Source organism: Hirundo rustica, chromosome 20 (genome assembly GCF_015227805.2).
Source record: "Hirundo rustica isolate bHirRus1 chromosome 20, bHirRus1.pri.v3, whole genome shotgun sequence".
NCBI classification, from domain to species: Eukaryota; Metazoa; Chordata; class Aves; order Passeriformes; family Hirundinidae; genus Hirundo; species Hirundo rustica.
Window position 1 is genome coordinate 1,823,287 of NC_053469.1, and position 27,403 is coordinate 1,850,689.

Below are 27,403 nucleotides of genomic sequence, written 5' to 3' on the forward strand. Positions count from 1 at the left end.
TGGCCCGAAGCCCAAGTGACGAGTTCTCCCAAGCCAACCCAGAGCCTCGCCCCTGTCTGGGGCACACTGGGGAAGGCACAGGGTCCTACCTTGGCCTTGCCCGTGCTCTGCAGGATGTGCACCAGCGCCGACGCCATCTCCTCCTTGTTCTTCACGCTCAGCGAGGGCTCCAGCACCGAGCACAGCACCATGTAGTTGTTGGTGATGTACTCAGCGAACTCCTTGTACATCTCCATGGGAAGGATGCTCATGCTCTGGTAGCGGGATTTGATGCGGATCATGGGCCCTGGGGATTTGCCCTTGCCAGGGTTGGGGCTCACCACCGGGTACCATTTCTCCACGAACTGCCGGCCCGTCACCGAGCTCACGGGGATGTTCACCTGCCCAATGAAGTTGGTCTTGTCCTTCTTCTTCTTCTTGTCAGTCTCTTTGTATAAGTGCACAGTAATGTTTTTGAGAGATGGGAGGTTATTAAATTCAAAGTGCTCCCCCCAAAAGACATTATCAGTTTTCAATTTACAGGTAGTTCGTGCATAAAGAACGTCATCCAGGCATAATTCACACAAGTATTTTTTCTTAGCTGGCAGGTCCTTGGCTTCAATAATCCATAACTTTAACATATTCTCTACCCTTCTGCTGTTGTCCTGAAAAAAAGATGCAAAGAAAAAAAAGGTCAATAAAAAACCCCCGTAAAGCCAAGCACAACAAAACTGGAGATATGAATTAATTATTTCGGATGTGTTAAATGAGCGGAGGCTTAATTACACTTTATTTTAAGGAAATACTGTCTCTCAAGAATTTGCATAATAACACTACTTATGTTAATTTTCCAAAATATCATCGTGCTCTCCATGTCTGGTGGTGCCAATTAATAAAAGGAACATGGGAGATAAAACTCCTCCAAATCATAAATGTACCATTTCCCATCCCCTGCCAAGAGAGCCTCTGAAGAGTCCAGAAGAACCTCACTGGTCCTGAATGGTTTGTGCAAAGCAGAAGCTGTTACAGGTATCTCACAGCCTCCTGTTTTTTCAGTAGAGTTCATGGTATTTCCTGTAACCCAGGGATCACCTCATCCACATGGGAATGCTGCCACCAATGGCAGGGAAAAAACTGTTTGTAAAACCTCACCATATTTTAAGGCAGAAGTCCAGAGCACCCAAGTTAAACACGGAGAGGACATCCCATGGGAGAATCATGACAATTCAGAGACAGAAATCTGCCTTGGATATCTTTTAAACAATAACAGAGCCAAGAACCCTGTGGATCTTTCTGAGTTCCCTCGTGATGCTGACCTCATCCTGGAAGAACATCCAGGGGTATTTGCTGCAGGAGTGACTCCAAAGATCAAGCACTGGCAGCTGCACCACTGCTGGTTTTGTTTGGAACCCCCTCACTGAGACAGCAGCCACGGCTTACTCAGCTCAGCCCAGGAGTCTGGGCAGGAACATTTCTGCTGGAAGTCCACAATGGGGTACTGTAGGTTCAGGAAGTACACACAGGAACTGCACAAGAACACTGAATTCCTGACAGAAATATCAAGTCAGATACTGAGAGTTTCTTGTCTATGAACTCAAACAAAGATGGAAAGTCAGCCATCAGTTACTGCGGGTTTTGAGATGACAGAAACACTTCCAAATGGATTTCCACTCAACACTGCACCTTGAAGCCACAGTGACATGCCCAGGCCCAGCTCACATTCCCGGGAGCTCTCTCCTGCTAAGTGTGACCACACAAACTTTACCCAGGTCTCTCAGGTCAGGATCACCAGGAAAAGCCCGTGGAAAGCACTGGAGCCACTGAACTCCACTAGAGGAACATCCCTGAGGCAGAAGGCCACCTCTCCCCTCCACTGCATACACTCTGAGATTACAGGAAATCTTTTATTCTGACATTTGGCACTGTGCTGGGATGGGAACAACAAACCCTGAGACTGAGAGCCCCTGTAGAACCCACCAGGCCTGGACTGAATTAGTGTGCACAGCCAGGAGGAGCTCACAGGATCCCATCATTAGTGTCTTCTCTGACCAGCAGAAGACAACTTGGTTGAGCTCATCAGCTGTGGAATCCTGCATTAATCCTGACCAATCTTTGCAGCCAACTCCAGCACAGCAGGGAAGAAGCAGCTGTACATTTTATTTTAGGATGTACTTAGCCTTAGTGGGCCATAAAAATGCATATTGGGTGTCCCTGTGTTCTAGTGAAGAGAAGGATTTGTTCCTGTAAATCCCAGGAGATGAGTTTGCACCTCGACTGGCTGGAGAAGGGAAAGCTACATTCTCCTGTTGCCTCTGCAAATCGACACCTGAGCTCCTCCATCACTAAAGCAGGTTCTGCGTCAGGAGTGACACGTGAACTCTTCAGACTGTGCAGCCCCGTGACTTTGCTGGCAGCCACCTGACATCTGTCCCACGGATTTTGGGAGGTGAAAGTCCCATGGAAGGGGCAAGCACCATCAGTAACAGCAACACTGAAGATTCTTCAGGTCTGATCAATTCTTAGCAAGAGCTGAAGCAGCATGTGCTGAGAAGAGAGGGGAAGGGATAATTGGCGCTTGTCCGTAAATATAATTGTGGAAGAAAGCAATATGGAAAAAGGCTGACCCAGAGTTCCACTTACTCACTCCAGTGACAATACGTCCCCTGCTGCTCCCATGCACTGGGCTATAAAATGTAATAAGGAGGAACTGAACTAGAGCAGAGGCAATTCCTCACAGCCACTACCTTGTTGGGGTGCACGGCACGCCGCAGGTTCTCCATCCATTTATCTCGCTCTGCTGCCGAACGACACGAGAAGCACTTACTTCCTGATGAAGTTGTCACCTACAGGGAAAGGAACAGGATTATGTCTTGACCAGCATACTGCAGAGTGTGGCTGGGGGAGAAGGGGGCTTAGGGAAGATGCTAGTGGATTTTTTTTATTATTTTTTTTTAAAGTAAACAGCTTTACCCAAGCATGAAGCAACAGCCCCTAAGGCTGGCGGAAAAACAGGACAACCCTGTATGTCACAGAAATAATCATAGAAGCAAATTCCAATTACTTCTCCTCTTCCACACCAGAAAACACTAGATAATGGGCCCCATGCATGTGATGCTTTAAACCACCAAGTTCCACAACTGAGAGAGTGCAAATCCTTAGATGAACTAAAGATAAATTGGAACTCTGAGTGGTTACTTGGCATTCCTCCAGGCTCAGCCCAAAGCCTGCGACAGTAACAACCCACTCCTTGTTTCCAGCAGAACGCTGGGCTGGAAGAGGCTGCTTTCCCACCTTCCCCCTTCGTGTCCTGCTGCTCCTGGAGCCCTTGCTGTGAAGATCATGGGGACAGGTCAGTGCACCCCACTCCTGGCCCTGGTGCAGCTCGTACCAGCTCATGGCCCAGCCGGGGCACTCGGAGCTCACAGCACCCAGCTGGGAGAACCAGGGCAGCTTCCCAACCTGGGCACGGCTTCCAGGTTCATCCCAAGGGATTTTATGCAGTATTTGTGTGACTTTCTCTGACCATCGGGAGTTCCTAGCCAGGGTTTAAAAAACACACTCACAGCAGGGACATTTCCAGAGGTGCAAGTGCCCCTTTATGCCTCATCACATTCCTGCTATCCCAAGGAAACTCAATCCTGCTGAGCCCATGGAAGCACCACTGTCTGGCAGCCCAGAACGACATCGAGTTTTCTTCCTATGCCCCCACACCAAACTTCCTTGGCATCAAAGCCAATAGGTCCCAGCTCCTCACACAGAGATACTCCCCAAGCTGCCATCCAGCTCTGTGCCCTTTGCATTTGCCCAGCAATATCTGCCATGTGCAGCTCTGCTGGGAGGCTGAATGGACCTGGCTGGTGCTTTAAATAACTCCCACTGAGCTTCATTTCCGCCAGTCTCAACCTGCAGAGTTATTTGTGAGTGCTTTATCATCTCCCAGTGTTTGTGTTTACACACTGTGCACTGGGTTATCAGCTTCTGGGAGACACAATCTCCTTTAATTTCATGTATCTCCCAGAAGCCCAACCTGTTCTTACAGCAGAGCTGGCACTCGCTAAGCTTTGTCATTAGCAAACCTCAGTGATAAGTTGAACACATCCCTTCCTTTGAACGCAGACCAGGGCAGAATGCGAAGAGGCCTGTTCTGTCTTTACATAAAAACGCAAAGAATCTTCCAACTCTTGATATTCCAGAGGTTTTTCCTCCTTCAGACAGACACTCTCCCAGTCCTTGCATGCTTTTATACTCTGCCTGTAAAACCCACTCTGTGGAGCACAAGCTCTCCTGTAGTTCCAGGAACAGACTCCATACTAGCAGGCACAGCAGTGTGATCTTTCCAGCATCCTTTCACGCTCCAGAGTATTTTCAGCTTCTTCAAAACCTCCCATGACAAACCCCCCGTGCCTCATCTCCTCTCTGCTGCTGCCAGTGCTCCCGTTACCTCCATCCCTGAGCCTTCCCACATGGAGCTCTGCTGGCACACAGGAGTGTCACTGCATTTTCTGGCCACACTTAGGTAAACACACGCATTATCATGGCCAAATTCATTATTCCGTTTTAAACCAATTAGAAATTAATCTTTAAAAAGCTAAAACACCTGTAACTGTCATACTGAAGTGAGAGAAGGGGAAATCGTGTGTCAGATACGAAGCGTGTCCTGGTCTGATGGGAGCTGAAGATCACATCTACCTTGTGTGACCAAAAATGCAGTTTTCCCCAGATCTGCAATCAGATCCCAGCTTTGAGTTCTGACTTAAATATCATATGGCATTAATGATCTTTATGAGGTATTAATTATCTTTATGAAGAGACTATTCTGGTCTCATCAAGATGTTGGATATGCTGGAATACTGTCAATGTACGGGATAAACTCAATTAATAAAACCCATTGATTTCTGAGACATTACCTTCCCTATTCATTATCCCCAGTCCTTGGATGGGTGATCTGCTCAGATAAAATCTTGTGTTTTTAAGACAGTCCAAAGGTACAGGGTGGCCTCACCCGAAGGGACATGCATGGATGAAGAGGGGATGATCGGTGAGCACTGCAGGTGCTTCACGCGGTGCCCAGAGGATTTTCCAAGGGGCAGTGAGGGCTCAGCTGCACCCCGGCCCCGCAGCCGCTCCAGGCATCCCAAGGGCCACGCGAGCAATGGCCAGCGTTTGCACAGCTGCATCAAATTTAGTGCTGCTAAATTTAGCTCCACTGAATTCTCCCCTGCTGAGGCAAGGCCAGGATGAGGCCAACAGGCTCAGTTGTACTGGAGCAACCAGAGTTTGTCTTTCCCCAAGCTGCGTCCTGGGACAGCGCAGGCACGACGCTGCAAGGGGACAAGGCTTTGGTCTGCCAAGACCTGAGAGAGCCCCCTCAGCCCTAATGGCCCTGCCTGGCCCAGGAACCCCAAAAACCAGGGCCAGGAATAGGCTCTGGGAGCCTGGGCTGCCAGCCTCTGGCACTGGCTGAGATGCCCACTGTAAATTCAGCACACGCAGCACGTGCAGTGGCACGGGATGATTTGCTGACTGAGGGAGTCTTGCAAGGAGAAAGATGATGCTGAGTAATTTAAAAAAAAAAAAAAAATCAATGAAGGAAACAAGTAAATACCGACTGCCAAGTACTCAGCAAGTGAGAAAAAAAGCAAGTTTCACAAAACTAAGTAAGAAGAAAAAGCCAAAAGCAGGGGAAAATCCCTGCCCTGTGCTGACTGTGCTCCCTGGCAGAGCCGAGGGGAGCAGGGCCGAGCACGTCTTAATGCAGGGTGGTGGAGATAGAAGGGAGGAACAATTCCCTGCACCTTCATCCACCAGCTGCCTCCCAGCGAACCACTTGGTTGTTTTCCACTGCAGATGGCTTTGGCGCCTCTCGCTTTTGTCTCCGTCTGGGTGCGCTGCCAGCTCCTCTCCGAACCCGCTCTCCTCCATCTGCAGCCGTGTCAGTTCTTCCTGGCCCATTCCCTAGGCCAGCTCTGGGGAGAGGAGCTGTGTCAGGTGAGCCCCAGTGGCCACGGGCCAGCTGGGGATGGCAACAGCTCCCAAGGCACCGTCCCTGCCCGGCCACCCCACGGCCGGCAGAAGGTGAAGGATTGAGCAAGGCTGGCACTGCCCAGCAGCACTTCACTTCTCAGCTGGAGGCTGCAGCCCTGCCCGTTCCCAGCACCTCCCGAGGGAGCAGCTCCACAACAGCCTCAAGGGGCAGGGATGAGGCACCGCCACCAACTGCAGCACCTTCTCCATCCACTGCACAGAGAGCTCCTCATGCACTGCACAGAGAGCTCCTCAGCACCTTCTCCACCCACTGCACAGAGAACTCAGCTCCTCTCCTCCCTGTGACCCTGGCAGGCCCTTCTCACCTGGCATTTCTTGGTCAGGGCTGCTTTTCCAGGACATCTCCTGAGCCCCTTTGTGCCCATCAGTGACACCCAAGTGCTCTGGGCTGCAGGCACTGCCTGGCCCCCAGCAGGGATCCCAGGAGATCTGCAGACTCATGCCAGTGCTGACCTCACTCGCAGCTTGGAAGAGGCTCTCAGGAGACACGAGGGCATTGACACCAAGTCACCATTTAGCTCTCACCTCAGTCCCTCCCGCTGGAGCTCGCTGGTGAGCAGCCACCAGTGACAAATCAATGTCCCCGTTGTTTCCTGGCATTCTTCCTCTCCTCTGCAGGGTTTGCAGAACAGCAATTAACACATTCTTTTTTACAGCGTGACTTCTATTTATCCAACTCACTTAACCCCAACATTTTCTTCCTCCTTCCAAGTGCATTGCTTGTGTAATTTCCCTCTCACTCAACTTTCTACAAGTTCTGTTTGCATCCCTTCCTCTCCTCTTGCAGGCTGAACAGAATTGGTAAATAACTCTTATATTATGGATGTCACATTTATTTTCCATCTAGCTTCATTTTATCTTTCTTGAGTGAAGTGTAATAGAGGACACATAATTTACAAAACTGTTCCCCTCCTGACCCGCTGCACTTGCTCAATTCCACAAAGAATGAGCAGCACTGTAAAATTTATATCTCAGCCAGCTAGAGAGTTTATGTTTGAGGCTATTTTTTTGTAAGACTGTTTTCATGTTACCCGCTTGTATTTTAGGAAATAGATCTTTTAACTCACTTATTTAAAAGTGTGCAGATTTCAGTAAAGAAAAATGTCTTTATCTCTCCAGTCTGACTCCTCTTGAACACTGACACGTGTTCTCATCCAGCACTGCCCCTCCAGGGACAGCCTGCAGCCCCTTCACCCCTACAGCACAATCCAGGCACAGCTACACCATTTATCTGCTCCTCTGTGTCCAACTCAAACAGGTGTTACCTGCTCTTCACAGAAACACAAATATCCACCACCTCAGTACTGTAAGAAAACCATTTCCCAGACCTGTACCCAGCCACTGCCATAAGCAATAATCCTTTGCCATCCACAATCCAGAACAAACGATTCCCAAGACATCTTGTACTGAATTACCCAGCTACAGCCTGGGTTGTACGTGTCCTTCCCGCTAGCACAGACCTTACCACATGCCGTAACAGATGTCAAAGTAATCTGAAATACTCACAGATTTTTCTATTTACCCAAACAAGGGAAGCTTCAGTTTTCTAGACAAAGTCCTCCACACTCCCACTGACAGCAGCAGGCTGGCTCTGTGACCACATGTAATGTCTCTGGGAACTCTGAGCAGGGATTAGCACTTCCCCATATCTGTATGAACATCAGCTGTAGGAGCATAAACAAATTTATGCTCTGCTGATACGCAGCCCTAAGCAGTGCAGCACCTGTGCCAGCAGCTCCGCTGCGACAGCGCTCACAAGGAGCTCATTGCTCTGATTGTGTGGATATGATCCTCCTTGGAAAGATGGGAGCAATTTTCTGCCTATGAAATGGTCTCTGTGTAGCAATTCCGAGCAGCAGTGTTTGGTAACAGCCAGAGCCCAGATGCCAGCCCACACCTGGCTCCCGAGCACAGCAGGAGCAGCCCGGGCACGGCTCCTTACCTCAAAGCAGTAGTCTTGTCCCAGGATGCTGCTGTGGACTGGCTTGATGACCACTTCCTCCTCCATACTGAGATCCAGAGCCTCAACAGCACTACTGGGACTGAGCAAGGACTCGTGGGAGCGCGATTCTTTCAGCCTCGGCATTAGATGGGATCTGCAGGAAAAACGTACGGTGTCAGTGGATGCTCTCCTTCCCAGAGACATCTGTTAGCAACAACTGCACCATATTCCTGGGAATGTTCTGTCATGAAATAACCAAGGGCCCTGAAGAACAGGGGCCTTACACTGTCCTGTTTGTAATTTCTGCTCTAAAAGTTCCGTGACAGTCGGTATGAGCAGTAAAACAATTTTTCCCAACTCTGATACAGCCAGGAGTCAATTCTTTAGAGGTTTGCACACTGTGGGGTCTCTGAACAACTGAATCAAACTCTAAATGGCCAGCACACCTGCTGAGGGAGACTTCCCCGTGTGGGGTGTTCCTAAACGAGATTTCCCAGGTGCGGGGCGTTCCTAAACGAGGCTTGTCCATGTGGTGTGCAGCAGTGTGGGAGCACTCTGCTGCTGTCTCAGGTCTGCAGCACCTGGTGCTGAGCTCTGGTGGTGCCAGATCCTCACCAAACACCCACGTCTGGATCTGTCACCGACAACCCCATGGCTCATGCGCTCTCTGTGACTGTCACACACATGCCTGGCATGGGGACAGTGTGGAAAATAAGGCTGTCATAGCCCTATCGATTGTTCTAAATGCTCTGGAGCCCCACTGGCAGCATTTAGCAGCGGGGAGCCCACAGACAGCAAGCAGAGCACCATTTTTGAGACAGCCAATACAATCAATGGTGCTGTAACTCTTAAAGCAAAACCAGAGAGCTCAAAAGGGAAAAAAGAAAAAGAAAGATAGTTAAGTACTCCCAGGGAAAACACAGCAAACCCATAAAGTGGCAAGGGAAAAAATAACTTGAGTGCAAAGGGAGCAGCTGCCTTCTCTATAGCCTGCACCACGTCAGATGTTTGTATGCCAGAGCTCTGATCCTGGTAACTCTGACCTTTAAAACCTCTGGCAAGCACTTTGGGGGCCTCCAAAGAGACCAAGTGTCCCTGTCTACAAAGGGAGTGACGCCTTCTCCAAAGGCACGGAAGGACAGCAATAAGGGGAGTTTGTGATATTCTCAGCGTGGTCTTTATGAGCCAAACAACAATGCTCCCAGTATACTCCCAGTTTGCTGTGATGTGTGCGTTGGGTTTTGTTGTTCTCCAGAATAAAGCTGACCAAAACAGAAGGAAATGTCAACAGCGCATGCAAAATCCATCCCTTCCAGTGAATCACACAGCAGGCTGGATCCAGAAAACAGCCCAAGGAGATTCTCAGATAAACGCCAGCAGCAGATAAACAGGTGCTTCTCTAGATTTGCCATTAAGATTCAGGCCATGCATGAAGCCCCAGGTGATAACAGAACTGCCTGTGGCTGGTTCCCTGCCTGAGCTGCTCCGTGGACAGCTCTGAGTGCCAGGGCCACCCAGCCTGGGGACACTGCCCGAGGGCTCTGGGGCATTCCCCTGCCCCTACCAGGGCCCCAGCCAGGACCAGCTGTGGTGACACCAGTCAAACATCTGCAGAGCAGCCACCAGCACAGGGCACAACCCGCAGCCCTGAGGCACTGAAAGGCCCCCTGGGGCTGGCACAGTCCTGGGCTGGATCAGCAGCCCCGGGTTCCCAGCAAGGGCTCTCCATGCCATTAGCCATCCTCTCAGCTGCCCACTCACCCCACGTCTCTATGGCGAGGAAATTGATCTTTAGGAACCCAGCACAGTCATTTCCCAGTACTTTGCGGCAATTTTACACTATTTTCAGAGAAGAGGGTCCCTATCCTTTTCCTCTGAATGATACTGTAAATTAACTCTAATACAGGCAGACAGATCAAGTTACCTCTGGATGCTGAGTGCAGAACTAATATCCAGCAGCTCAAGAACTGACAGTACAGACTTCTCACCCAGCCCAGATAAGCCCAGAATCAAGGAATTTCTGGTAAATCTTATTTCCATATTTTACAGATGAAATTAGAAAAGGTGAATAACCAAGCTGAGACTTGCATTCTTGCATAGACCAATCTAAATACCGATAAAATAAACCCACAACTCAGTACATCACATCGTCTCATGCTGGCCTAAGAATTTTTGTAAAAATTAAAACAAAACAAGTCTATTTTTCATTTAAAACTACTGCAGCTGGATGGCCACGGGTGGGCGTGCAGATGTGCAACTCCAAGGATTATCAAGGGGGAGTTTCTCAGGACATATTACGCCCTCACCAGATTTGGCAAATGTGTGTTTATATCCCTCCACGCTCTGCCAAATGCCTCTGGGAATCCTAAAATGAATGGGATTTTTAGGGAGGTTATTTGTCAGGTCCTTGCCTCAGCAGGACCTGCTCCCACGATGTGTCTCACTCCCAGCGGCCGCTGGGATCCGGCCCAGGTCAGCAGCAGACACGTTCCTCAGCAGATGCTGCTCTGTGCAGGGTGAGAGCTGCAGGTCTCAAACCAGCCCTAAAACCCAGCAGCTGTCTGTGTATCAAGAGCTAAGTGGGGAGATGTCATTAATTAGAGCTGTTGGAAATCTCAGCAGCAGGGGTGAGGATCTCTCTGCCAGAGCAGCTCTGGCAGGGCAGGATGAGCAGAGCCCCCTCCCAGGGCTCTGTCCCATCTCTGTCCCACGTCTGCCTTCAAAGGGCACACGGTCCCCTCATTCTGATCCCTGCTCCAGGGCAGAGGGCACTCGTGTCCCTCGCTGACATGGCATTGTGGCAGGAGCACATTTACTGGAAAACATTTGCCATTCCCTGTCGCTGCTCCCACAGACCTCCCCTCGCACCAGCAGTAACAGAAAGGCCACGAGCTGCTTTTCTGAGCCTGAGAGCAGCACCCACAGGGACAGGGACGCCGGAGTCCCTGCAGAGCTGTGCCGTCCATCAGCCATCCCAAACACACCGGGAACACCCTTGGCTGACAGTGAGCTCACACTTCCAATGTGTTTGTCCACATTCACCCCCCTGCCATCACCATGAAGATGCTGCCTGTGGGGCCATCAGATCCCTTGCTCCAATAACTCTGTGTATTCCAGGTCCTGTCCTGCTTTATGTCAGCTGATCTAATTCCAATCCTACACCTTTGTTTTAATACGCTGGGAACGGCCAGCTGCCCAGAGCCATCTCACAGCGGGAGCCCTCTTTCCAAACAGCACATTCAGTTCTTTTTGCCAAGGGCCTTTTTAAAATCCCTTTTACTTGCCTAAAGTTCAGTTGAAATGAAGGGGGGGGGGGAAATCTCATAAAAGACCACATTAGTTCTAAAGAGAAATAACATTACTGCTACCGGCACTGACCTGGCGAGTCCTGCGGAGCAGCAGCCACTCTCTGGTTATTAAAGAAAGAGCTCTGCTGCCCGAGAGCAATCAGAGAGGACTGTTGTGCTAAATAATAAAAGTCATAAAACATTACCATGTGAAGGGACCTATCCCCTCTGCCTGTGCCCTCCACAACCACTTGAGTATCACCAAATCCAAGCAGGACCACATGGTCTGCAGGGAAGACTTGCAAAAACAAGCATGGAGAGTCAATCCATCCTCTCCTCACCCAACACCAGGGCTGGGTTTTGAGCAATGGAGGCTACAAAGAGTGCTGCAAAGAGGCAATTCTGTCAGTCCTCATTTCAGAGCCTCACCTGCCTGAAACCACCCGGCTGCTGCTCCTGTGGTTTTATGATGAAAATGTTCCTGATTATTTTTCAGAGACAGAAACAAACAGAGAACCTGGTGGGTGGCTGCATAGGGATGGAGCAGACACAAAACCTAACACCGAAACACAGGGGAAAAAATGAAGAGCCTTTCTTAAACCTCCTACTGCTCTACTCTGAGAGCATGAGCAGACTGGGGGATTCTGCAGGAAGTCCGGGCCCTAATCTGAAGAAGTCCCATTGACAGCAGCTGCAGAGCTGGCAGTGTGCATGCCTCCCCAGTGTCAGAAGGATTTGATCTCCCAAATTACACGTTTGACTCTGTGACACGTCTCCTGGCCAGGAAAGATTCCCTGTGTGCAGCTTTTTGAGGCTGACAGTTCTTTTCTGTGCCCAGCTGGGTTCTTTGGGGCAGCCCTGACCCCCTCCCCTGCATGCTCCTGCTGCAGGGGTCCTCCCTGCCCCAGTGCAGCGGAGCAGCCTGGCAGAGCCACACGCAGCACAGACAGATTCTAAATCTGTCTCCAGCCCAGGGATTAGGGGTTTGTTATGACTGAGAACAAAGTGCACAACTCCAGTAAATTGATTTGCACCATCAGATGGGAGAAGGATTTTAACAGTCGCAGATGGGAGTAAATCACTCGCCATCCTCTGCCAGCTCCACCCAGGAGCTCTGCCCCGTGCCACTGTCCCTCCTGAGCCTCACTGCTGCTGCTCCACGCTGGCCCTGTGCTCTGCAGAGCCCAGACTGCTCTGATTTGCTTCCCACTCTCCTCCGGAGCAGCTCTCCCCAGGGCTCAGCAGTGCCTGTGACCCCCCCGCCGGGGCTGGGCTTCCTGCTGACCTCAGGACCGCTGCTGGGAGTTCTCATCCCTTCCTCCCCTGTGCCTCATCCTGCTCCAATGTAACAAATAAATATGAAAGCGATGTTATGGGAATAGCCACCACCAACAGCACACCAGAGAACTCGCAGGCTTCCAGAAGGTGAAGAATGTTTTTTTTTCCTGTAGAGGAGGATGTGGGGATGAAGTCTCAGCATGCAGCAGCACACCCTTCTCCATGTTTTGCTGCCCTGAACTTTCTCCTGCCATTCCCTGAACTCCAGCTGCCGATCTCTGCCTGGGAAACTCTGCTCTGCGTACTCACGATGGGAACCTGGCGTTACAGGTTGCCCTCGCTAAGGCAACACCTTCCCTGAGCAACACAAAGGACATGTAATTAAACTTATTAATGCCTGCCCTTGTTTTCAGACTGTTCTCAGTTTCAACCGGCAGCAGGATTAATTACATTCAAAAGGACTCTCTCGGCTCATACCAGATTCTAAACCTTGTTTTTGCCAGAGCAAACCTGAAGGATGGTTTTAACCTGTGACATTCACCTGAGCACGGGTATTTGTTTAACAACGTGCCACTGCAAAGTCTGTCAGGGCAGCGTGCAAGCCCAGCACAGGACAACCGGCAAGGACACCCATGGCATTTCTGACGTGCAGGAGGAGAGGAACCGCAAAAGCAAAGAAAGGGCAGCAGGAGCAGGATGCAAAAGGCGATCAGAAATACACCAGAATTTAATCATCAAAAATGTTTTCAAGGAGCCTTTTTCCCATAAACAGAATGGCACCAACATGACACTTTCAACAGAAATCAACACTTATATCAAAACACCCTTTTATCACATCAGCCTAAACCAGCTTAAATAGTGCCAGATCTGGGGACATCTGATGCAAAGAGCAGTGACAGATCCACCACTCCAATTTGGAGGCACAGCACAGCCCTGGGAACAAGTCATTGCCACAGCACCGGCCTCTGGAGCCAGCAGGGCCTCACCAAACACCTGGAGCACATCCATGGCAGCGAAAGCAAAACCGGGCCACAGGGACCGAGCCACAGCCCCCTGTTCCCCGCCAGCACCCACGGGAGAACTCCCGGGGTGCTCCCAGCTGCACCCCAGAATCACCAACTTCCAGCAGGGGAGCGGGGTAGGGATAAGGGGTTTGATTTTTATCACCTAAATTTTGCGTAACATCAGTGTGGAGGCGGAATCTGGACGAGGCGGCAAAGGCGAGGCACAGGATGTATCCTCCTGGACCAGCCACACGGAAATGGAGCCGCAAGGCCCATCTCCACAGCGCGGCTGCCGAGCCCGGCCACGGATGATGAAACGCCGCGCAGGATGAAAACAAACCGCGAAGGCACGGAACGAGGGACGGAGCGCGGCCGCACATCCCCGGGCCGGGCCGGGCCGGGCCGGGCGGGAGCGCTGTCAGCGCCGGTCCCTCCCTCCAGCGCGGCGGCCTCCGCGCCCCGGCCCCGCTGCGCCCCGGCCCCGCTGCGCCCCGGCCCCGCTGCGCCCCGGCCCCGCTGCGCCCCGGCCCCGCTGCGCCCCGGCCCCGCCGCGGCCGCCCCGCACCGGGCGCTGTGCGGGATTCGCCGCTCGGGGCGCGGAGTTGGCGCTGCCCGGGCAGCACCGCGCAAGCCCCGCACTCACCCGCAGGGCCCGGCCCCGGTGCCCGCGCGCCGCCGCCGCGCCGCCGCCCCGCTCGGGCTGGGCCATGCCGCGCTCCCGCCGCCGCCGCCGCGGGCGGGGGACCCCCGGCCCCACCACCCCCGGCCCCCGCCCCGGGCCGGCCCCGCCGCCGCTCCGCCCCGCCGCGGCCCATTGGCTGCGCTGTAGCCGGGCAGAGCGCCCCGGGCCCGCCGCCCCCGGAGCGCGGGCTGGCTTCGGGGGCTCCGGGCGCGTTCCGCTCTCCGCCGCGGCCGGGGATCCCCCGCTCGCCCCGCGCCGCCGCCGCCCAGCAGCGCCCCGTGGTCCCCGAGCCGCTCACCCCTCTCATCCCGCCTGTCGTCCTCATTCTGTTGAGATAAAGCGGGGTGAAGCGCGGCTCTCCGGGAGCCCGAGTGGTGCGGCGGCTGCTCCGGGCACCGCTGTCCCCGCCGCGTCTCCCGGCCCGGCAGCGGGGGGAAGGCACCGCCCGCCCGCCTGTCCCTGCCCTCGGCCGCGCACCGCATTCCTTTCCCGTTTGGGAGAGCCGAGTCACTGACCTTTGCAGCAGCGCGATCCACAGCAGGGAGTAGCGCCTGCAGCAGCAGCCGGCGGCCCCTGCGTGAGCCATGGTCCGCACCCCGCACGGAGCGCGCCCGCATCGGCGCGGAGTTCACCGGGGGCTCCCCGCCGGGGGCCGGGGGCGCGGGGCTCAGGCCCGGGCGGCCTCACGGAACGCGGGGCCCGGGGCAGCAGGCGAGCGGCAGAGGAGACGTGAGGCAGCGGAGAGGAGACGGGAAGGCTGCGCGGCATGGTCCCACTGTCCCGACTGCCACCATCCTCAGCCAGCCCACGCCGACACGTTCCCAGAGCCAGACTGCTGCTGTCATCCTGGCGTATTCAAATGCCTCCATTACTCATCAAGAACAAAGTAGGACTATCTAGTAAATGAAAAACCACCGCATGGCACTGTCCCCTGCCTCTTACTGACGGCTGCTTCTTCCACTTTTCAAATGCTACTGCCCATGTCTGCAGCAAAGCGTAAATCCTGCAGCTCCTGCGGGGCAGCTCCGAATCAGCAGAGACAGCCCGGGCTGCAAACGCCGGTCAGCTCTGGAGCGGCAAACGCCCAAAGTGGTGAACATCCCCAGGCGATGGGAATACTCGGAGTTCCCCCAGAGCACAGGAGAAGAAAGCAGGTCTCAGAGTGGGAGACGGGCAGGTCCTGCCCGAGACAGCAGGCACAAGTCTCGCCTCCTCCAGGGACGCACAAGCCGGATTCCCGGACGGACCATCCCTCCAGCCGGCGCCCCCGTGCACGGCACTGACAAACGAGTCAAAATCCGCAGGTTCTCTGCCCAGCTCCAGCACTAACTCTCGGCACAGCCTCCCCTACGTGCCTCTCCTCAGCCAGAGAGGCGGCCATGACCCTCTCGGTGCCAAAGGATCCAGAAAACGTCAAGCAGCATTATTGCTGGTCTTGGCTAACAAGGATCGCGGTCACCTAAGGCCAGCGGGGTCCCTTCTTTCCTTCCCGAGCAAACCGGTCCCCAGCGTGCCCCGGGGACAATGGCACCAGCTCACCAGCCACGCTGGCAGCACACCACCCCAGCCTGCCTGTCCCAGCTTCCCTCAGCGGAGGACATGCAGACCCCCTTTCCCTTGAAGTCTGCAAACAGCAGATCTGGATTTAGCACATTTTGCCTCATTTTTGCCTCCCCCATTCCCCCCACCAGCGGTTTGAAGTTTTCTCACCCTTTGCTGGCAGGTGCCATGCAGAGAGACAAGCTCGCTGTCCTTGATCTGCTTTTCAGGGCTTCTATAAAGTAGGGCACCAGCATCAACCCAGAGTCAGGTTTTTGATACATTGCTGGAGTAGCCAAAAATAATAACAGGCAGCTTCAGTCAATCTTCTTCTCAAATCTGCAGCAGCAGCAGCACAGGGGTCCTTTGTGTGGCGGAGCAGAAATGCGGTGCCTGCCAGCCTGCGATGCTGGTCAGCAATCCAGAGCCTTCCTGCCCGGCAGCCAGGCTCCTCACAGGGAGCTCCTGCCTTGTGGGGTCCCCTTCCCCAGAGCCATCCGTGTTTTGCTCTCCCGTATTTCCTTCAGCAGCTTATCTCCGTGGCTGCTCTGAAATGCTAAGGTCAAGTTACAGTTTTACCAACCCCTTTATCTTCCTGGCAAGGCACGAAAACACAGAACCTGAACTTTGGAACGAGCCCTCGCACCTGCAGTGGGTGGAGAGTGGAGCAGACCCAGGGCAGTGGGAGAGGGAGAATTCAGGTTCTCTGCAGCCCAGAACTGGAACAGTCTCTGTTGCACGTTCAGACTCTTTATGAGGACGCTCTGGAACGAAGTACTGAACCCACCAAGCCTGCACTGGCTCTGCTGGGGACTGTGGCAGCTCCAGCTGACATAAGGACCCAGCACAGCAAAGACCAGCAGGACCCAGCGGAAGAGCTCTGTCTGCTGGGAACTGCCCAGTTGAATTCCCCCTGTCCTAAACCTGAAATTCCAGATGGTTGGTCTGTGCAGGACTGGGAAGTGAGCCAGGCATCAGGGGATGAGGTAACGTTTGACCTTGGAGCCTGTGGAACTGTCACGCACATTGATTCTCCACACTCACCTCAGCAACCGACAACTGTGTTTTCCCAAAGTGACGTGGGGAGTGTCACTGTGCCCCTGTCCCATTGATCACTCTGGGGTTGGGCTGGCATCTAAAACACACAAACTTGTTGGGATACAGATCTGGAACGCACAGACCATTCCTTGCCCTCTCCCTGGTCTCTGGACTGGACACCCCTGTGGCTCAGGAGGTACAGAAAGAAACTAGAACTGCAGACCAGGGCCTTGGGGACTGCTCTGTCCCCGTCCCCAGGGAGTGCCAGGCAGTGAAGGAGCCACATTCCACTGACTCAGTGTTCAAATACCGCTGCAGGGAGCGTTTACTGCCACCAAGAAGAACTTGGACATCGAAGTCTCAGCTCATTTTGTCCAAGCCAGGGTTTATCCAGCTTCCTTCCACAGAACCCATAGCCCACTCCTCGTGTGCACGAGGTGGTTTCCCTGCAGAGAGCCGTTCCCTCTGTGCAGCAGGTGATACAGAGCTGTGCGGCACAGTCAGAGCTGTGACTGCCCCTGCAGTGCTGCCATTGCCCCCAGGCACTTTTGTGACCTCCACCCCACCCCTTCTCCACATTTACACCTCCTGTTCCTGACAGGATCCCAGCACCACCCAGCCTGCTCACTGCTCTACAAATGGCATTTGTGAAAGGAAAGCCACCGTGCCCATCAGGGCAGGTTAAGAGTATTTTTCCAGGGGTTATTGCAGGAAGTTTTCCATTCCCAGTTATTATTTGTATATAGTCCCCTTTTCTTGGGCCATGTTTTCTCCCCTGGTCCCAGCTTCGTCTCCAACCCTCTGCGTAGCAGCCTTTCCACACTCCAGCCCATGTTTACCTTCCAGAGCTATTAAACCCAGATATCTCTCACTTTTTATTGACTGTGAAGCCAGTGCTTTGTGCTTTATGACCACACTGTCTGTCACTGGGAAACAAACAATTTCCTAATAACCTCAAGAAGTTAGCAGTGGAAAGGATTGTGATCATCCAGATCTACTCCAAATTTACAGTTAAAATCAAATAGCGGCTGATGTCAAAAATGCACTTGTTTTATAAAGTTTGAACAATCCCATATTCCAGCACAATTAACATTACAATACATGGCTTTGCACAGCTGTTACTGGATTGCTGCTTCTCCACCTGCTGCACTGACCCCCAGAGCTGAGCTGCAGTGATGGGGCAGAGCTGACTCGAGCACCCCTGAAAAATGGGGCACTGTTTCAATAGTGTTTACATCGAAAGGATATTTCACTCTGCCTCCAGCCCCCTTTCACAGCACCCAGACAGTGCATCTGACTGGCCAATTTCTCTTTCTGCTTATAATTAGCTTCACTTTTCTGCTCTCCTGGATAAGCATTAGACTTTCCTCTAGGAATGTAATCCCAATCCACAGGAAACCTGTCTTTACTGAGATGCCACTCATCCTTTCTGCAGGTTTTATTTAAAACAGAACATTGTTATTAGCAGCAGATTTTTTGAAACCTTTTTGTGAGGTCCCATTCCTGCAAACATCCAATATCATTCTGTGTGATTAGTCTCGCTTCAGAGACACCACTTAACATTCAACCACAATTTGAGCCAAGGCATTCGCAGGAGTCAAGTTTTGAATTTCAAATCTAAACTACAGAGGGGTACCAGTGGCAAATGACTTTGAGCCTGATAAACACAAATAGATGTTTTAGCATCTAAACAACACTTTCCTGTGATTTGTCCTTCTGTCTAACAATGCTGGCCTGTATAATGGCTTCAGTGTAATAGGGAAGAGCTGACTTTGGAGGCTGAATGATGTTCAACAAAATGATGTTCTTAAAAAGCAATATCCAAAGAATGCAAAATTTATAATCAGATTAAAGTTGGAGAAATATTCTTTTGCTGCTGCTGAACTTCCCTTAAAGAAAAAAAGAAGAACGGCTCCAAGCATTTTAAAGTTTGTTTGTGTTTCTTTTTTATCCATAGCTGGCACCAGGATACAAAGCTAATTTCTTCGAATTGCTATCTGCCTTTTAGCCAGATAGGTTTTAGTGTCTTCAAGGGATGGATATAAAGCACATCCTTCTCATGGGAACCTTCTTGCAGATGGAATGAGAGGTTCTTTTTCTACAGCTTTTTCTGGGAACAACCCCTTTGTTTCCCCTGGAGCAGTGCGAGGCACAGCTCTGCACCAAACCCAGGTCCAGGGACCTCGTTGGACCATCCTGACTCTCACCATTCCAGACTCCACGAGCAGGGATTAAACTTGGCAGTACTGGGGTGCACTGCATCACTCCTCCAGCTCATTTTTTTAAGTGCAAGTATCATTACTGAATTCTCCATGCAACGCCAAAGGCTGCTACTTCCAGAGCTGATGTAAAAATTGTTATTAAAACTTACAAACTGTGAAAAACTCTTTAAAAAGTCCAAATCCCGGCACTGCCCTAAATTAAATTACAGCCAGGAGCTGCCAGGGGTACCTGGATAAGCACAGAGCCAAGCGTGCGTGCAGCCCTTATCCACAGCCCACACCTGCTGCTCCCTCCTGGAAGTTTCACTAATGAACACAGTGTACAGCCCAGAGGATTTCAGATAAGGGGAAGGTCAGGGTGAAGACTCAGGAGTGAAGACCAGATTGAGCGGGGTTCATAAATGCAAACCCCATTTTAAATCTAAAATTAATTTTTTTCAATAAATTAGGGCAAGTGAGCTTTCCTGCAGCTCAGACAATGCAGCTTTACCTGGATATGGACCACTGGCAGGAGGAGGAAGCACGTGTGCTCAGGAATCAATGCTAATACCCTCAAAAATTAATCTCTGAAAATTGCTTCAATGGAATAGAAACGATTTCATATAAATCTCTGTACAGCAAGAGCTGACAGAATATCACACTGACACCTGGAATAGGTACAGACTGAAAAAAACCCAGGCTTTGTCTTTTCTTACACAGGATCGGCGCGGTTGCTCCGCCTTTGCGTGCCTCAGTTTCCCCCGCAGACACGGGCTGGGGCATCAGGGAGTCTGTGAGAGCTGCTGGCGTCTGCTAAGAGCCAGCTGGGGTCACACAGCGTGGAGGTGGCTTCCCCAAGATGGAAACACTGCCTGTTCCACTGGAAGGAGGCTCATGGCTTGGGTTTGAGCCCGCAGCCAGGACCGCTCTCTCCAGGGAAGGGAGGCTCTGTGCGGCCACGGGGAGCGTGTTGCACTGGGAATGTGTCTGGGAATGCCGATGTCTGTGTGTCTGTGCACGCTGGGCCTTCTGCTACCTGCAGCACCAAGCCAGCCACGGTGGCAAACAAGCTCTGCAGATCTAAATCGGCCCTGAGAAGAACGGGGTCTCTCAGCCTGGCTGAAGGATGCGTTCATTAAAAGAAGACAATGAGCAGCGTGTCAACTTTGCTGACAATTCACCGGGGAGCTGCAGCCCTGCAGCCCCCTCGGCTCCACCGGAGCTCCCAGGGGCTCCTGCTGCTGCTCCTGCCCGAGCACCCAGCTCACACCTCGGCACAAACCCTGGGAAAGGACCCAGAGCCTGGCTGCCAGCTAAAGGAGGAGCTGCAGAGTCATTCCTGGAAATGCCAGACCCAGGAAATCATCCTGACCACAAACACTTTTTACCATCTTCTGAAGGGGACGTGGAGATTCCTGAATGGCTTCTGCCCATGAATATCTCCACCCTCATCTCCTAAACAAGGCAGCCAGAGGGGAGCTTGACCTAAAGCTTCACCCTGTGGAAGGGAATGGAGGAAGGAGCAGGTGTGAGCCTTGGTTCAGGAGCTGTACACTAGAAACAGCTTCCTTTTCTAACCAAGCTATTTTAAATCAATCTAGTTAGACAGATGCAAAGCACTGACACAGATGCACTGAAACTGGTTTGATCCTTGCCTGAACAGGATTAACTTGCCTCAGTTATTAACCAAATTAAACCCAGCTCATCATCATTGCAAAAATGACTGTATTTTACACTCACAGTTGTATGGAATCTTTGTAGACAGAACGTAGAAGGATTTTCCTTTGTGACGGATGTTCAGGGTCACTGCAGAGCTCCCCACAACCCTGCCCAGCCTCAGTTAACTCCCTGTCTCACCTGCAATTTTACTCCATTCTTAATGTCTAAACCTACATTTTAGGCCATTAGCCTGTACTGATCACAGGAAGAGTTAAAACTGCTCAGACACACTGAGAGCCTGAGTTGATGTAAAGTAGATTGAGTTCAAATAAACAGAGTTGCACAGACACCTTTTTTTCTGCTGGGCTTCACTCCCTACTCACAGTCCCGGCTCTGCCTTTTCCACTCACCACCACTGGCATTGCTCTGCAGTTCCCAACTCCGCAGGGCAGAGCCCACAAATTCTTATTTAACTTTCTTCTGAGAAAATGCAAAATGTTTGGATCTGGTTTAGATTTTGTTCTTGTATTTAATTTCTCGAAACACCGATTTCCATAAATATTTTTTCTTCCTCTGATGGAGTATAAAGCCATCATCCAAGTGGGAAGAGCCAACAATCCCTTCTCCCTGCTGCCCATCCGCTGAACTGCTGCTATGCCACTGCACTAAACCACTTTTTCTTATCCTGACAGATGCTAAGCTTAGGTCAAATCCCTGGGAATACGCAGGGCCAGCGTATGTTCTCATAAACAAAACTGCAATCTGCTCCTGAGCTGATGAGGCTGCCCTGGATTTACACCGTGCCTGGAGCCGATGTAAGCTCCGTGTGGAGCCTGCACAGAACCCCCAGCTGCTGTGGGCAGCAAGGAAGCCAGAGAGGGGAGTAGGGGGTGCTGGCCTGGGTGGGCACAGCCCGGGAATGTCCCTTCCCAGAGGCGGGGATGAGCGTGGCTTACCTCCCTCCGGTGACAGGCTGCTCCTCCTGTCCCTGCCTGGCTCCAGGAGAGGGCCTGGCTGCCTTTATCTACCCTTCCAGGGCACCAAAACTGAAAGTGCTTTCCAAATGAGCAACCGTGCTCTAAACGCTGTGAAAAAGCAAAGTCCATCCTGGTCCGACCAGTCCCAGCTGCTTCCTGCTCCATCACAAACAGGAGCCCGAGCCTCTGATGTCACCAGCCTGCACCAGCAGCAGCAGAGCTCAAAATGGTTTCATGAAACAACTGGAGCTGTTTGCACAGGACATTCAGTGTGGGCCTGGATTGTACTGTCCTGTCCAGGACAGCAGCCCCAGCCTCTGCTGATGTCCCCGTCACAGCGGGGAGGCAGAGCAGGATCATCCCAGTGCCACTCCTGCAACACTCCGGTGCCACGAGCAGCAGTTCTGGCCGTCCCTGCCCATCTGTCTCAAAGCAGGACAACGCTGCATTCCCTGTCAGCAGCCCCGGTGTCCCTGCTCTGCCCTGCTGTGTTTGCAGCTCCCAGGACGGGGCTGCCAGCCCCCAACTCCGCAGGCAGAGGCACGGCCAGGCTGGGGAAGGGGCTCCTGTGGTACGCTTCACTCCGGAGCTGGGGCTGCCCTGCCGTGCCCTGCCGTGCCCTGCCGTGCCCTGCCTGCCCTGCCCTGCCCTGCCGTGCCCTGCCTTCCCCTCCCCTGCCTGCCCTGCCCTGCCCTGCCTTTCCCTGCCTGCCCTGCCCTGCCCTGCCTTTCCCTGCCTGCCCTGCCCTGCCCTGCCTTTCCCTGCCCTGCCCTGCCCTGCCTTCCCCTGCCCTGCCCTGCCTTCCCCTGCCCTGCCTGCCCTGCCCTGCCTTCTCCTGCCCTGCCTCCCCTGCCCTGCCTTCCCCTGCCTTCCCCTGCCCTGCCTTTCCTCCCCTGCCCTGCCTTCTCCTGCCCTGCCTCCCCTGCCCTGCCTTCCCCTGCCTGCCCTACCCTGCCTTTCCCTGCCTTCCCCTGCCCTGCCTTCCCCTGCCTTGCCTTCCCCTGCCTTTCCCTGCCTTCCCCTGCCCTGCCCTGCCTTTCCCTGCCCTGCCTTCCCCTGCCCTGCCCTGCCTTCCCCTGCCCTGCCTTTCCCTGCCTTCCCCTGCCCTGCCCGCTCTCCCCGGACATCACCAGCTGTCAGCAGCAATTACAGGCACAGACCCTGGCTCCTGGGGACTGAGCCACTGCACAACCTCCAGTCCTGTCTCATTTACAGGGCACGAGGGTGACAGCTCACACTGCTGGGCCCGGAGGAGGGACGGGCACACGGACAGGCCGGGCACGGTGCAGACTTCTGAGAGATTAAAACGGCTGCCAAGTGAGAAAAATGTTCTGTGATTTCTTCATTTCTTTGGACACTTGAGAAAAGCACAAGTGATGAGGATCTGGCTGGCTGATGTGAGGATAAAGCAGGAATCTTCCCTGGGATGAGGGATGGGTTAAATGCTCTGTGCTCTCCAACCTACAGCTCTTGCAAAATCCAGATGCATCAGCAGCTGCCACACAGAATACAGAGAATTTGGAAAGGCTGCCAAGTGCCTTGTCTGTTAAGTGCCTACAACACTCACATCCATGTTACAAATGATGGGATAATAACTTAAGATTTTTTGCTTGTGGATTTTTATTATTTTTTTTAAGCTTTGTTTTTCTTAAAGCGATTAGAGCTAAAGGAATGTGTTAGCCCAGTCCCTGGGCAAAAATCAGTTTCAGTTCTGGGAGCTGCAAGGATACAGCAGAGGACCGAAAGTTATATCCAAGTCTGAACATTGTGGTTTGGGAGAAGCCAATAAAAACCTCCCTGCATTAGGTTGATGTGCAGTTCCTGAGTACAGTCTTGGCCTGCCTTTGACATGTGGCTTCCCTTATTCCATCCCTTAAGCACTCTATTACTTTATACACTTTAAGAAACAAAACAATTTTTTAATTCCTTTGCCTACAGAAGTGTGAAAGCAACTTCTTCCTAAACGCAGTGAGATCCCAAGTGGAGCCAGGAAGCCACTTGAGTTGTGCACCATAAACACTTCCACGATGTGAATTAATAAGTTTCTCTGAGGATTGGGAAGTGTGCCACATGCAGCATTTCTGAGTCCACAGCCCTTTTATCTAAGTTGTTTTTTTCCTTTATCCTTGTCTCCCTCCATGACAGTTTGGAGATTTTTGGCATCCAAACTGCAGCCTGGCTTGTCAAGCGAAACATCAACCGAGCCTTTATATGTACGTGAGAAATGAGAATAGAGACAAAAATAGTTATTAACTCTGCTTTTAGAATACTGAACAAGCAAAATGGCAGCGTGCCAGTAAAGGCAGGGTTTGGAGCAGTTCTGATCCACATGTGTTTGACAGCGGCCAGCACTGCAGGCTCCAGCGGGGCTGGACGGGAGCGTTTCCCCCTCTGCACGGTTCTGTCACCCTGAGGATGCCGTGCTGGGGCAGTGAGAACATCGGCAGGTGGGAAGGGGCAAGTTTTACATCAAAGACTTGGTGCTGCTGCACTGTCTGCACCCCGGGAGGAGAGGAGCTGCTCCTGGAGCACACCAGCGGGTTCAGCTCCTGCCGGGAGCGCTCCGGGCGCTGGGGTGGCTCTGTGGCGCAGATCCAGGCACGGTGTGTGAGGACAGCGGGGAGAATTCCCTCCCAGTCCCCCCTGTGACACTGGCAGGGCTCCTCTCGGGGCCCTCAGCATTGCAAGGAGCAGCCAGGTCCATCCCTTGGCTCTCCCTTGGCCAGAGTGCCGTGCAGGGTCTCTGCTTCCAGCACAGTGACGTTCCTCCCCTCGATCACATCCACACAAACTGCTTCCCAGAGATGCTCCCAGCTTGCTGCAAACACTAAAACAAGTTTGGAAACACTGGGAACACTGGGCTGCGTTAAAAAGAGGCGATCCACGCCAAGGCTGAGGGAACAGGAATGTGACCCAGCGGGACAGCCTTGGCTTGCAAATGGCTCGTGGACAAAGCTCGCTCTCTCCCTTGCTTTTCACCATTGCCAAGCACTGCCTCGCTCCTTTTATTCTGGCAAGTGTCTTTGGTAAAATGTACAAGAATTTCTCTCCATGCAGGGAACTCGAGAGGAGGAAATGGTGCTGGAGTTCAGCAAGGTGCTGGAACAAAGTCCTGCAAGGCTGTTATGGATGGCAGAACAGCCAGGCCAGGACTGCAGGATGCTGCAATACCTGTGCCACACTTCGAATGGAATTTTAATTATAAGTAGGAATAACAGACGTGGCCCAGATCCTCACTCACTGCCTGGTGTCTTCCCCACACTTTGAAAAAAAGCCACTAAAATCAGAGATGTTTGGCTTCCCATTACAAGCCTTCTAAAAACTCCAGCTCCTTTAGTAATTACTATAAAATACTTTCAGGCAGTTTTTAAAGGCATTAGAGAGATAAAATGAAGAAAAGAAATACTGCTGTTAAAGGTATGTTAGCCATTCCCCTTATCATCCAGCCACTTTATTTTAATGAGGTTTGTTTTACTTCTGCTATTTGCTTTGTCACACGGTGCAAGTCTCTGAGTATTTCTGGGCGAGATAAATGACTTTGGAGCAGGTGGGGCTGGCAGAGCTGTGGGCTGGTGGATGCCAGCCAGGCTGGAAACGCAGTTGTCACTCATGGCCTGTGTCAGAGCGGGCAAGCAAAGGCTCCGCTCCCATCCCAGCCCAGCTCTGAGGGCTGCAGATCAGAGGGTTCGCAGAGAGCCTCACACCGATCCCGCCAGTGGGAACGTGGCTACAGGAGCTTTATTTATGGTGATATTAAATATGCAACAATCATTCCTCAACATCAGAGTAATAAACATCACTGCTCCATCTGATCTGGAATCAGCAAGCATGCTTCTCACATTCACAGGGAGAGACAAAATGCTGAATTATTTATGCTTTGACTATGAACAAATATAGAGAAAATAAGTGAGTTTGGTACAATGCAGCAGAGCAGATTCAGGGCAGATTATCGTACATCCTTCAATCCAAACAGACTCTCTCATTACTCTAAACAATTGTTTCTCCTCCAAAAGAAGTGGGTTAAGGAAGTCTAATAAGGGAGAAGCAGAATGATTTGGGGTAAGTTTTCTAGATCTGACTACCCGTGTACAGCCCCTCTGAATCACTGAGTGTAAACTGGGATAGAGCACCAGCCACAGCAACTCCACAGGACAGCAGGGGCTGACTGAAATCCCAGGACATGGGAAGATCCATGTGGTTGGGAGGAGCAAACATATTCCCAACTGTGTGCTGTAAACTCCTCCTAAACCGAAACAATTCCATGTGGTCACCAAGTACCAAAGCAGCAAACACAAGATTGGGCCATTCTGCCTCGTATTTGCACTTCCCATGACGAACCACACTGCGACAGGCTTCTGTGGGAAGCGCAGGAGTCCTCTGAACGTGGAGTGTGCGGCTGTGCTGAGCCTCAGCCCTGCCACAGACGGATTTTCAATGTCCCAGGAAGCTCTGTCATTAAATGAATGAAAGGAGGATACTCCAGAGCTGCATAGACGCCTTCCTACTTTCCATATAAATGCAGGATCACTATTACACCTTCCACTGCCCTGAGACCTGCAGCCAGAATTAGCTGATGTTTGCCGTGCCCCGCTGACATTTCAAGCTTGGCAGGAATAAAAATCCACAGCGAAAGTGGTGCAACTGCAGGAGGAATGACAAGAATTCTGGGACAGGAATGCCCTCAGAGCCTGATTTTCAGCAGCCACATCAAGCCCTTTGCTACCCACATGTGTGTGCATGTGATAGGGAAGGGGATGAGATGGGAAAGAGGGGATGAGAGCTGTCCTTCAATTTCTCAACAGTTTCTTAACTTAAATCCTTCATTCTCAGCATAAGTACTAAATCAGGCTCAAGGAAGGAAAAACTTAATTAATCAGAGGTAGCCAAGTTCAGAGTGTGCCTGGGGTCGGTGTTATTACTCTCCTTCACTTTGGAGGTACGGGGTTTATGGATAATCTCTGTCTGCTGCAGAATGACAACTATGTGGTGCCGAGTGTTATTTCCTGGCAGTAACTGAATTTGAAGGTCTCCTTTCCTTCCACTCATCCTTTTAAAGTTTAATATTGTCAGTGAAATATAACCGAGGGCCATATATAGCACAAGGGTTTAAAATACCGTGCCCAGCCTGGTGACACCTGGCTCCAGCTCCACTCGTTCCTTGCGGATTCCCCTCACCAAGGCTTTTGATCCCAGCGAAACTGGGAATTACTGGAGATGAAAAGGGGCTGCATGGTGCCCTGAGGTAACAGGCCAAGCAAGCCCTCTATCATCAGCTTAGTGAGCACCTCCACATCCAGGACTCTGCTGCTCAGTCCAGGGAACTGCATCATCAGAAAAACCACTCGATAATCTCCGTAACAAACACGCCATGGATAGAATCACTCCAGAATTCAACCAATACCAACAGCCATCCATTACCTGATTAAACACCAGCAGTGATAACAGCATCAAAAGCAGAATCAGGTGTTTGTGGAGCACCCCCTTGGCAGAACCAGTCTGCAGAGCTGCCCACGCGCTGTGCACCAGCCCAGGGACTCAGGGATCTGATCCCTTCTGCTGAGCTGCCCCGTGTTCCCTGCCCCCAGAGCAGCCAGACGTTTCCCTCAGGTGTGGAACAGCCCCAGTTCCCGTGTCTGGAGCAGGGGCCAAGGGGGTTCTGTGCCCAGCAGCCCATTCCCCCATCAGGGAAGGAGGATTCTCCCACAACACACTCAGAAGTGGTTTTCCCCTGTTCCCAAGCAGCTGGCAGCAGGCTGGGGATTTCCTTCTTCA

The 27,403-nt window shown here is 52.1% G+C and overlaps 1 protein-coding gene across 7 annotated transcripts in view; it reads right to left on the reverse strand.

The window, feature by feature from the left end:
• The window catches only part of DAB2IP (DAB2 interacting protein), a 160,383-nt gene that overhangs the window by 29,344 nt on the left and 103,636 nt on the right, over positions 1–27,403 (reverse strand). For 5 of the 7 annotated variants that reach the window (XM_040083696.2, XM_040083698.2, XM_040083699.2 and 2 more), the window contains 3 exons: positions 7,967–8,120; positions 2,724–2,822; positions 90–644 (listed from right to left, as the gene is read on the reverse strand). In XM_040083696.2, coding sequence (XP_039939630.1) covers positions 90–644; positions 2,724–2,822; positions 7,967–8,120 — 808 coding nt within the window. Of the gene's footprint in view, positions 1–89; positions 645–2,723; positions 2,823–7,966; positions 8,121–14,178; positions 14,219–14,515; positions 14,637–27,403 lie in introns of those variants that run through there. The other 2 variants (XM_040083700.2, XM_040083701.2) reach the window with 2 other exon arrangements.